The 13,035-nt window shown below is 39.2% G+C and overlaps 1 protein-coding gene across 1 annotated transcript in view; it reads left to right on the top strand.

Moving 5' to 3' along the window:
- The first annotated feature begins 13 nt into the window (after positions 1–13).
- The window catches only part of niban1a (niban apoptosis regulator 1a), a 30,174-nt gene continuing 17,152 nt past the window's right edge, over positions 14–13,035 (top strand). The window contains exon 1 of the mRNA XM_026147540.2: positions 14–207. Coding sequence (XP_026003325.2) covers positions 153–207 — 55 coding nt within the window. The 5' untranslated portion in view covers positions 14–152. The remainder of the gene's footprint in view (positions 208–13,035) is intronic.

The following is a 13,035-nucleotide window of genomic DNA, read 5'->3' as shown; positions in this document are numbered from 1 at the left end:
ACAGGCGCTATTGGGGCTGGCCTAAGTGGCGGAGCGTCACTGAATGACACACTGGCAGGAGGAGGAGGAGAGCACGCCCTGCTAGCTGATGTGACGGTGTAAGTACCTGAGTGCAGAACACTACCTGCGGATCGTCTCCTGTCAGAAGCATCATGGGGGGTTCCGCGTCCAGCCTGTTGGATGAAAACAAATCCAAGTACATTAAAGGTAAAAAAAAATTAAATAACCGAGAAAGTTTGAGGTTGAAATTTTGGTATGCGTTGGGTGAGCGACGCAACGAGGGCGCAGCGCACTCCTCAGCGCGTTTCATTGAGCACCGATGAAGAGAGTGGGCTGTTTCTGTCGGGTTTAGAGCGACGTTTCACATCACTGTGTTTTGGAGTCGAGGCGCTTGAAGCTGTTAGTTTGCGCATAAATATAAGAAGCGCGATTTTAATTTGAATTGTAATGCCAGTTTGAGCTTTTTTTACGTGAAAATGTGAGTTAGAGTGGGAAACAGTTCCCGTCGATTTTCCAGAGAGCCGAGTATCAGGCTACTCGCAAAGCTGTCCGTCTGGTTATGCCTGGTTATCTTTAACCAGGCATTTTGTCCCTCTCCCAATAAGCTCTCTGGAGGGGGGGCGGGGGACACTTTACATGTATTTTTCATGGCAAAAACATTAGTTCATGCATTTATCACTTCCGCCTGGTTAGTCTGGGGGGCTCATGGAGGTCACTCCAGTATTTCCAGTACTGCTAGGAAAAAGGAAAATCAGAGAGATCGAACTTTCTTTCTTTTTTCTCTCTTTCTTTTGGGCGTGTCCAGGGGTGTGGACTAATGTTACCTGTCTTTTATTGTGTGTATGCGTGCACAGCAGACAGGTGCACATGTGGTGATGTGTGTTGCGTAAATAGTGAAATCTGATTTGAAGGCAATCCTTCATGCAGCATCTTCCCTCATGCTTTCTTCATCATACAGGCTGCTGTAGGGAGTTTTTTTTTTTTTTTTTTTTTTTTTTTTTATTAAAGCGAATCTGAGCGTCATAATTCAAGTTTTTTTAACCACAAATATGGTTTATTTCAGAGGGACTGGTACTTATAGTGCTTTTCAAAGCCAACTGAGCAGTTTCAGAGTGCTTTTTAGAATAGCTTTGTTCGCTTAGACACATTCATACAGCCCTTTATTCCATGAGTAAGTGCCTTGTCTCACACACACTTAAATGAATACACTCAGGGCAAGTTGGACTTTTCTTTCCCACTTCAACATGCAATGTGGGGAGTCGGCTATTAAATCAGCCCCACTCTATTTCCTGATTAACAGGCATACCAGAAGACACCATGCTGTGACAAAATTTGGACTGATTTTGGACCTGATACCAGTTTGCAGTACTCAGCTGTAAAATGGGTTCAACTGGGGCAGTCTGTGTTTATTTTTGTTGCCGTTCTTAATAATATCAGAGTGGAAATGCTCTGTATGTTAGGAAGCCAGTGTTCAGACCTTCATTTAATGACATCCCCTGGGAACTTTCTATCTTCTGGAGTTTATGCTTATGGTCTGTACAAGCTGTTTGTACACTCAGTCTCGGGGTGAAGCGTGTGCTTTCACGTTTGCCTTGTCAGATTTTCCTGGCTGCTACTGAGGGGAGGCTTAAAACAGTCAAGATCAGTGACACTCTAGATCTATTTCTCATGGCCAGAGCATTCTTGTCTATCGTTATGTAGCTGTGAAATGTGTGTACAGGGTGGAGCGTGGCAATTTGGTGAGTAGTTTCCAAGGTTGGGTTAGATGAAGTGATCCTACTGCAGTACATAGTGTATGATTCATAAGCTGACAAAGGTCCAGTTTTGATGGAGCTCCGTCCCTTGACACTCACTAGCAGTTTTTCTGACTGATGTAATTTGACCTTTTTCTGACTGTGTCTGAACATATTTCTAACTCTGACTATATCATTCTCCAAAGCGATGTCTTCTTGTTGTTAAACTGTTAGCAGAGGGCTGTGTTGCTTGGTGCTGCATGTTAACACATTGGAGTTATAAAAAGGGGAGTAGAGAAGGAATATGGGATACCACCCCCCACCCGCCCCTCAGAAAAACCCCAGACCTTACATCCCACATACCCCAGATTCACACAGGATAAAGGGGGCTTGAATGTTTGATTCATGGTGTGTTGTCATTCAGTTCCAGTTTGGTTTGGTGTCATTATTCTCCAGGTTATTAAGCTTAAATTATTACAGTGGCCTTAGAAATATCAAATGTTTAGCATTGAAATGAATTCAGTTTTATGTTTATTTTTGGGGGGGGGGCGAAGCAATCTTTCGTTATTTATTTTTTTTGTAGTGTTAATCAGACTTGAAAATATGAGTTGATCAGCTGCAGATGAATCTGTTTTGAAGAAAAGTTGTGCCACGTTCCACACTCTTGCAACCTGTTATTTTTAACGATATGCTGCTTTTCCTAGTCTTGTGTTTACAAAATTGATTCTCTTTGAATTTGTGTTTTCTGACAGTTGACCAAGATACAACCTCTAAAGCTGAAAAAACAAGCAAATGCAGAGGCAAAAATTATAGGTCATCTAGGCCCTGCATTGATTCACAGTTGTCCCAGGAGTCTGCTAGGCTTCATCCAATACTTTGAGCCATTATACTATAAGGCAGAGACAAATCTCTTGAAAAATCCTGAATACAAATGTATAGGAAAATTCCATTACATCAAATATCTCGCCTACTTACGTTCATGTACAAGCATAGTCTGCAGCTCTCTGATGCAATCACATTGGTGCGTAAATTTGTGCATAGTAATTGTAACCAGCATGGAAGAAAATCTCTCCAGACCTCATTTTGGGGAAAAGTCATTGAACTTAAGCCTTTATTTAATTAGGGACCTACTAAAAACTGAAAACTGCATCTACTAGGAGTCTGAGGGGTAGTTTTGTGGACTTCATAATACACTGCAAGTGTTAATATTTCCAAGCATTACAGTGCTTAGATGTAAATTTACCTGTAATTCTCTCTATAGTAAAAGATTTCAGGGTTAACATTGTCATAGGCTACCATATGCTTCACTTGAGCTTAGGGCAGAGGGTCTGCAAGAAACTTGGAGCATCAGAAACTTTGCTTCCTGCATTCTGATTGCTGGCATTGCTTTCAAAAAATGATCAACTTTTCACATCTAACATTACTGCTGCTGTGTCAGGAGACATGCAGGTAGGGGTGGGCGATATAAACGATAGAAACGATATAAATTTGGCCAACGATAGAGATTTTGACTATACCGCTCTATCGCGATAGCGCATGTTGATGATGTCATCAAGCTGTGCCTGTTTTGGTCGAAAGCATTGCAGCGGCTACAACCATTATCATCTGCAAATTATGCCGGGCGTCAGTCACAGCAAGAGAGATGAAGCACTTTTGAAATATGGGGAAAGCCAAAAACTGAGCTTATATATCGTGATATATATCGTTACCGCACGTTCTTCAAATTATATCGCGATATGGATTTTAGGCCATATCGCCCAGCCCTACATGCAGGGATATTTACTTGACAGTTCTGTCTGATATCAGGCTGCTTTTGTGTCTTTTCATTATGACAGTTATCAGCTTTTTCAGTTTTTCATGCTGATTATAAATATAGTTGAATTTATCAATCTTTGCACTTTAACAGATGAGATATATTTCAGTGAAATAGCTGCTAATTTTCAAGGCTCTCTGCACATTCTGACACATAAACTATATGGACAAAAGTAGTGGGTTGCACCTGTTAATCTTTGAATTCAGGTGTTTTCAGACCCATTGCCACAAATGTATACAATCAAGCACATAGACATGCAGCCTGCCTAGCGTTTCTGAAAGAGTGGATCATTCTGAAGAGCTCACTAAATTAGAGCACGGTACTGTAATACCCAACCAGACATTTCACGGGCCACTGTAAGTGGTATTACTGCCTAATGGAAGCAATTAGGAACCACAGCAACTCTTTCACGAAGTCGCTGACCACGTAATGTTACAGAGCAGGACTGTCGAGTGCTGAGGCACATGCACCGGTAGGTTCATGGTGTGGGTTTTTATTGCCAAGCAGCTCCTGGAGGTGTAATGTGTAGGTGGCCCAATATTTTTGTCCATATACTGTAGCTGTGTATGTGTGTGTGTGTGTGTTGTTGTTGTTCCTTCCTCAGCAACAAACCTAAACTTGAAAAACGTAGTCCTCAGTGATGATCAAACTGCCTGTATATGAACTACACCAGAGGAGAGGCTGTGTTGCTGTGTCTGAGAGCACAAAAGCTGATATGTCTGTATGTGTGTTTGAATGAACTCATAAATATGAGAGAGAAAATGAGCCATTGTTAAAGAAAACAAACTCTCCCCTCTTAATTCCTAAGTAAACTTTAAAAGATGTTTTTAGATATTTCATTTACACACTCTCCCTCTTTTTAGTTGGTGATTAAATGCATGTGGTCTAAATGTCAAAGATTTCCCTTTATCCTCTTAAATCTACTTCTTTTGGCTTAAACACGTGTTGCTGGTGTGAAGGTTACAGACTAAGGTAACTGCAACATTTTGTATTCACTTGTAAGTAATGGTCAAGCAGTTTTCAGCAGTTCCCCACACTTACTTAGGAGGTTATTAAGATATGCTTTAATTTGTGTTTTCTGAAGTGTCGGTATTTACTTAATCAGCAAAATATGTCATTTGGCCAAATGTTGGCGAATAATCATATATGTAACAAATAATTCGGGACTTTATATTAGCTGTAATAAAAGTTTATTGTGGCAGTTAAAGGGGCTTTCATTGCTGTAGTGTTGTGGAGAGTCTGTTTTTGCTGTAAGCCTGCCATCCTTCATGCTGTGTCACTCTGCCTCCAGCTGCCATTACACAATCCCTCAGATATTCAGAGAGCTGAGAGAAACTGTGGGACTTTTCCACCCTTTGGATCTGAATGCACTGCTCTGTACAAAGAGAGGAAACTGCTGCTGCTCAGGCTCTCAGCTGGAAACCCACCTGTTGTTTACTCTGAACAACTGACCAACAACTAACTACTGTTTTCATAGTTTGGATTGTTTCCACCAAATGACCTTGGAACACTATATATGATTTGACATTATATGCTGGTTGATACACAGCCTCTGATCATCAAGTGAATAAAAACTAAAAGCACAAAGTCTAAGGAGCTTGGAAAGAAAAAAGCATCTGGGCTTCCTTAAGTTCCTTGAAGACGTTTCACGTCTCATCCAAGAAGCTTCTTCAGTTCTAGAGTCAAATGGTGGAGAGTCCCAGATTTAAGCCCTGTGGGAGTTTCCCTCCAAGAGCGACAATGGTCCTCCTATTGATCCTCTACTTAATCACACGAGCCAAGGCGTGGAAACGGGTGTAGGTCGAAGCCTTCTTTGGGTTGTACTCTTTAGATTTCGAGGGTGGGACGTCTTTCACTGTAAAAACTGTCTCTTGGTTACTTACTCAACATTAGTCATGAGTGAGGATCCTCAACATGAATCCACCCTGCATCTACTGATGAAGATGTGTATAGAGTTTGCATTGGTGCTGCTTCTGCTCATTTAAATCTCAAATGAGCACTGTGGCCTGTACATGAAAGATGGCGATGGCACAGGTGATTCTGAGCTCCACATTCTGACGTCTCAACTTTAGCAGATGCTGTGGTTTTGGAGCTGGAGGTCAACACAAGCTTGTTAGCTGATGGTTATCTGATAACACCAACAAGCTTGTTAAATGACCTTCATTCATAAACTACTTGTTTATTCTTTCCACAAGTTTATGTGTGATACTTAATAATAGTAATAATAAACAGCGACAGTGTATATTTATATATTACTTTTCAATCAGGGAAGTTGAAGCACAGACAGAAGTTAATATTTTGTCGATGAAGTTGCAAGGGAAGTCTGTTTAAGGCTGTTGTGAGTGTAAACATAAGGACTGTGGACAAAAGACCTTTATTTTTTACTTATGTAATCAAGTCACGATGGCATGCAACTGTTAAACTGGCTCTACAAGCCATGAAACTTGCTGAAATGCAGTTGTTCAAGAAGAGCTTATGATGAGTGTCAGCCATCTGTAGCAATTTCTCAGGTTATGTAAGCCTGATAGAGAGAACATCTCTAATGAGAGTGGCATTTCTTAGTGCAGCAAAACCTTTCAGCTATGGGTGGAATGGTTGGCACTAACTGTTGCTGCCATGTTTAATTTTATTGGTAACTTTATTTGACAGCACCTGAACGACTACGTTTCTCAAATAATTCTTAAACCACAGGGATTCCAAAGCTTCTCTGCTGCACATTAAAATATTATTAATGTGGCTCCCAAGGAGACTATTATTTCTTACAAATGACCAATGAAGTATTTTCTGTCATTAATTTATTTAAGTTAATTAGCTTTTGTAAACATGCAAATGCTTTTATATTTTCCATTGTTCTACAAAAACAGGCAATGAGCAAACCAGTTATGCTCATATTCATACAGTTGTACATTTCAGCCATTATAGCCTGATACTTCTGACAGCTCTACATGCAGCGGTGAAATGTACAGTACAAGTTGACGTACTGCACTGTGTTGCTGTGGCGTATTTTCATTTCTCTGTGTGTGTTCTCACAATACTTGTATTTCTGTCAAAGACACCCACACGCATGCGCTCGTGCCGTCTTCCTCTCCACTCACTCTGCCTTTGTCTCTATGGGCCATTGTTTTTTTTCTGCCTTTCAGCGAGTTACTGTTTCAGGTATTTCCTGACTTGCCAAACCTTCAGTGCAGACACTGGACTTCAATTTAGTGTTATTCCTCTTAGCACAATGCTCCCAGTATTTACTATTAACTATACTTGTTTCTTAAACCTGTTTACTGAAGTCTGACTTGGTAAAAGCCATGTGCTGTAACTACAAACTTGATGCTTGTCCATTTGCTCATGTGGGTTTACATGTTTACATGAATGCATGTAAAAGCATGCATGACATGAGCCGACATGTTAATGTTTCAACATTTGTTGTCCTGGAAGAACTTTGGGATTTTTCCACTAGACGGTAAACCGTAAACCTGGTATCTAAATGAACCTCTCTCCAACTTTACCTCTGAAAGACCTTCTTTCTGGCATTCTCCTCTTATACACTGTCATGTCATCATAATAACAATCCCAGTAATCGTCTCAGAGGTCATGTTCAAGGTTCTAAAAACCATTTTAAAAACATGTAAAAAATCATACATCTAGGGATGCACCATTCAGTTTTTTTCCACTTAGGACGCCATACAGATATCCTGGCTGTGAGTGTATACTGAGTACAAATCTAGAGATGACCAGTAGATTTCCCTGATTGCTCATCAGATACCATGTTTTTAAAAAAAAGACAAGTTTTCACTGAATCTTTTGAGGATGGAATGCTTTATGTGCCAAACAGAATAAAGCACATCTGTAAAGTTACAGCATGTGTTGCATTGTCATTGGAATTTACATGTATTCAGTCGCTGGTACAGAAACTGTATAAATGTTTTTATGCCTCGTCCTATCGATGCCTCACAAAATAACAAGTGGAAGGCCTAAAACATATCTATAGCAGTTGAATAGTATCTTAACCCACATCTTTAAGTAACAGGAAAAGTCATAAGACCTTAAAGATGTATTTGGCCCTTCAGTCGATACATCTTCTGTTTGCCGAAATGTCATCAAAAATGATCTTAATCAAAGGGTTGCTTTCAAAAAGGCATTCCTAAAGAAGGAAAATAGAGAAAACTTGGATTCCCAACAGGAACGGAAGTGTACAAGTATATCAAAATAGTACTTTTTCTTTGATGCTGTATTTGCAATATTACTGAAAAATATATACATCATGATTGTTAAAACATATATTTTGTAAAATACTTTTTTTTTTTTTTTATATAAAACTGCTCACTACCAAACACTTGCTTCTGTGCAGTCAGACTATGGACAGCTTTCTGGTCTGGTAATGTGAAGTTTGTACCATACAGGGGCCCTTCAGTTTATTTTGGCGAGCCACAAAACTATTTTCATGTTGCCTCACTTATAAAACAGACTTTTGCCATAAAAGACTGCAGGAAAAGTTTTTACTCTGGCTCAGGATGTCTCATTTTTAGTCTTTTTCTTTTGAGTTTACTTGTTGCTGCAGAAACAGACTCAGAAAATATTCAAAGAATTTCAAGAGAGGACATTTCTGAACAGTTGCATTAACTTGGAAGCATCTGCATGAAACTGAATGAATAATCTAGTCCATGATTATCCTGTGACATGAAGTGGAAGTGGAAGAGCAGGTCTCTCCTGTGAAACTAGGACTTGCAGTTGAAATCCTGCAACACTCCCCTGCACATACTCATAGTTCACATACCAAGATATTGTTCAGGTAAGAAACTGGGCACCTGCCTATACTGCATTGCAGTGACTGTTGTCTACATTCCTTTTGGGTTGTAGTGTTCCCTGATGTTTGTTTGTTTGTTGTTGTTTTTTTTGAGCTAGTAAGTGAATTCCTTTGCACACAATTAAAGATTATTCCGTTCATAATGGTTGTTTTACTTATAGGATAATCCAGATTATAGACTTAGGTGAGATCCTTTGGGTTTCATATTCTTGTTAACATGCAACAAGTGTAAGTGGTGTAACGCACAACACCTACTGCACTGCACCTGTTCACATATTTCATTGCAGTGTCATCAGTTTCTACCGAGTCTGACAACAGAAACACATTTGTGCTTTTGTGTGTCACCTTTAATAAACACACAAATCAAAAATGGCCTGAGCTTGTCTTTCCATCAGCAAACAGAAGAGTCATTAGTAAAAGAAATGGCTTCATTAAGAAGACGGTTGGATTTGCTGGAGTCATGAACCTTTTAAGTATATTTCAATGTCTGCAAGAAATCTCACAGAAAGCTGTAACGGGTACCTGAAACCAGCATAGGCTTGCAGACATGGAATAATTCCTGAGATGGATGGATTACTACTGAATACAAAGATACTGATACAGGCTGAATCTATAATACAGTAGATTTGAGTTTTGACTTATGACTTATGTGACCAAATGTAGGTGCATTTGGTTTTTAATTGTGATTCGACAGCCTGTTCTCACTCCCGAGGTGTAATATAATGATGATTTGTCAAGTCCTGAGGGGATCCTGAGGAACGCGAAAGGTGACCTTCCACATTCTTATGCTATGCGCCATCTTATGTTATGGAAGGAATCCAGTAGAATGACGCTCCTGGGGTAATACACTTTCCGGACATGTATTTCAGCTTTAACCCTAAGCTTATCCCTAAGCTTAACCAGCACTTTAATGACGTTAGTGTTTTCCAAAGCAATTTAAGTAAAACGAACGTACATGTGTAGATTCATTCCAAACGGTTCTCATGTTTCCTAATTCTTCCGATCTCGTATATAGGGACGTGTTGGGTGCCCGGAAGCATAATATACAGGCGATTTGTCACCTAGCGTAAAATGTTGCGCTGTGGGAGTGAGAACATGTTGTTTGAACATGCATTTGTATTATATTGCATTAGGATGGCATTGAGAGGAGGAACTGCTGCTATTTTCCTTTTCTCACCGATGCAGAAACTGTTCATTTTGATTCTTTATAGTAATTCTTATACTGTAGATGGAGTTTTTTTTTGTTTGTTTTTCTACTTCAGAGAGTTTTCTGGGTGTTGGATGAGGCCTGGACCCCTCCTCTACATATAGGTACTCTATCCTAAAGGGTCACTATACCCAAAAGTAATTTTGTTAACATTTGATTGCCTGTAAAAGGAAAAAAAAAAAACTAGTCATGGGAGTTAGTAGTGAACATAAGTTAAACGAGCTCACACTAATAAATTAGATCTGTTAACCCTACACAGAAAAGACCGGTATGAAAAGAAATGCATTCTGAATGTATTCTGACAACAAGCATGGGATGACAGAGGACTAAAATACACGGCGGAGTAATCAGGAAACGGGAAACGGAAGGGAAACACAGCTGGGACTAATCAGGCAGGACGAGACAAGGGAAGCAAAACTGAATGCATTGACTTAAGACACGGACCTTCAAAGTAAAACAGGAAACACACCGACTTAACTTACAGACCCAGACTCAGAGACACAAGCTGACACGATACTGAGAGAACATAAAGACGGGGATGACTAGACAGGAAACGTGGAACCAGGACGGGCACAGAGAAAACATGAGGACAGAGACTGAACGCAGAACAGGGAATGTCAAAACAAAACAAGCACATGACAGACACAGACATGGAGAACAGAGGAAGCACGGGAACCAAAGCCTAAGAACTAGAAATTCTCCAGAAACATAACAAGAATTAATCCGACACATAAGATGATATTAATCAAAACATATACCCTTTATACCAGTGTTTGGCCTTCTTGAAGCCCCTATTCAAGTTAGCTCTCGATAGGTCTCACGTATAATACAATGCAAAAATGCTAATTTTAGCTCTGGGTACATTTTAGTAATGTTATCTTGCATCTGGTTTAAAAGTCCAACATTTTCCCTGTCAGCTGTAGACAGCCCATGGCTATAACATTTTTAGCCCCAGTATCTCCAGGTATGCAGTTACCTCTGTTTGTCACTCACTATCATTGTCTCTTCTATTTATCACATGGCTTGTTAGCTCCTCCCTTTCTTTATCAGGGCTGGATCAGGTGACCCTGAATCCTGCATTGAATCATTAGTTATTATAAATCTTTGGCTCTGTGCTACAAAGCAAGTACAGCATACATGCCTATGGTATGTTGTTGTTGTCAGGATTCACTTACCCTAACATTGTCCACATAAAGATGGTTATCAGCTTGTTAAGGTAAACCCAGGTTTTCCCTTACATGTTCACATAAAAAGGATTGTGTCGTCAGAATCTAGCCAATCTAAAAGGGGCATTTCGTGGATCACGTGACTCTTCTTTAAGGCAGATGGATTCCTCTGAGTGCCACGTATTCCAAACAGAGACATTATCAGATGATAATAAAATAGTGAATAAAAAGCAGATCTGTAGGTAGATTGTGGTTAAATTAATTAAATGGTTGAACAAGTATTCTTGGTGTGTGTTCTTTGTTCTAGTAGCTATAATTCCAGCAGTGTAAAAGGCTTAACAGTAGACTGAAATAAAGTAGAACAATTTTCTAATCATTTTCTAAATCACTTAATTACCGTGGCAATGTGATAAGTGCATTTCCTTCAGTAAGGGACAGCTTAACAATAACAGACTCTATGAACTTAAAACACGACATTCAGTAAGCTAAAGGAATCGCTCTCTCTGTCAGTCAGTTTCCTTGTCCCGCTAATCAGTCTTTCTCAAAGTCCTTGTATCTCTCTCTCTGACTCTTCTGCTATCTGTTATCCAAAGCATCGTTAGCATCATGTAGCACACCATGTGGCTGAATTGTTTCTCTGTAAGAGCGACACACACATATCTGTTCCCAGGATAACGTTGGGAGAAATGTATAAAAAGGCCCAACAGGATTGCTCTGACAAGCACTCACATAGACGTTCACCGAGAGTGAAAATAAATGCATTAGAACTCGCTCCTCTGTGTGTCTCACTTCATAAGGGAATTTTTGTGACAGCTAACCACACTGTGTCAATAATTTTTTTTGTTTTGTATTTTAGAGCAATAAGTTGAAAGTTGATTGAAAGGAAGCCCAGCTAAGCTACATGCTAACACTAGCAAACTTGCTAGCAGCAGTCATAAATTGTACAGGCGTAACACATGGACACACGTCTGAATCAGAATTTTCCTAAACAAAAAGATACATCCTGTCTTGGAAAGGATGTATCATACAGCAAGCCATGACCTTAGTTGTTATCATGTATTTATTTATTTATTTAAATCAGTGATTTATGAAAAGGTGCTAAAGGCACCTTTCTGTGTTTGCATGATCACTTAACCTGAAAAAGAGGATACATTAACCAAATAGTGGCTGCAGACATTTTGCATAAACAGCAGCAGATTTGAGCTGAAGGTTCACAGACACTTAGCTCAGTCTCGTCAGAGACGATTTGAGATAACCTTGTGAAGAGGCTCCACTGAGACTACGAAAAATAACTTTTTATTTTTTATTGTTAAATGTATTCTAACAGAAAGCTTAGAGAGCTGGCAGCCAGAATAAGTGTGCCTGTAAGTGTGTATATATAAGTTAGTAGGGGTATTTCCTGGAGGTGGGAATCACCATACATCCCACGATACGATATTATCACAATACTTAATGCACAATACGATATTATTGCAATTTTAAAAAATATTTTGCGATATTCAGATTCTCTACATAACGGTAAACTTTATCAATATTCATTTTATCTAATATCAAAGTCTCGCACTCAGTCTTTCTCTCATTTCAGTCAGTTTTATTGTTGACAAACTGAACGGTTTGTATTACAGTCTAGTCCAACTTAACTGAATGCAACCATCTGGTACAATTATAGCTATTCTGAACTATGCAATTTATGAAAACTATGCAGCCCCTTCAGTAACTGAAGAATTTGAAAGTAAATTAAAACAAAATATAATTTTGCGTTAAATAAAAAAGTTTTAAACTTAATTAAAATAAAACATGTCTTAAATTAAAATAAGTAAACTGTCATGTTTATTGCTGCCAAAAAAAAAGTTAAACACATTTGGACAGTGAAGGAATGTCAGGATTCTTGCTCAGAAAAAGGATCAACATGCTCTGAAGTCAGAGCACAAAAACCTTTTTGTAACAAAATATCGATTTCTGCTGTCCCTGTATCGATACATCATTAGCAAACAAAATATCGCGATACTACACAGTATTGATTTTTTCCACCACCCCTAGTATTTCCTTGTTTGTAGCTGCAGTGCAGAGGATCCCCGCCCACACACATCTGCATCAATAAGGTGAAACCAGCTACTAAATGATTCACAGCTTATGTTTTAGTACTTAGTGACACAATAATCCATTAAAACACCATTCACCTTTGTTTTATTCACTACATACATGAACTTCTCTGAGGTCTTCCTGTTTTCCATCTTCAACATTTTGTCCAGTATATCCACTATCCCTTGTATGCACATGTCCAAATCATCTCACCTTTTCCTCTATGTTCTCTTGAA

The sequence above is a fragment of the Astatotilapia calliptera genome, chromosome 17 (genome assembly GCF_964374335.1).
Source record: "Astatotilapia calliptera chromosome 17, fAstCal68.1, whole genome shotgun sequence".
Taxonomy (NCBI): domain Eukaryota; kingdom Metazoa; phylum Chordata; class Actinopteri; order Cichliformes; family Cichlidae; genus Astatotilapia; species Astatotilapia calliptera.
The sequence above is the reverse complement of the archived record's forward strand: the minus strand, read 5'-3'. Positions and strand labels throughout refer to the sequence as shown.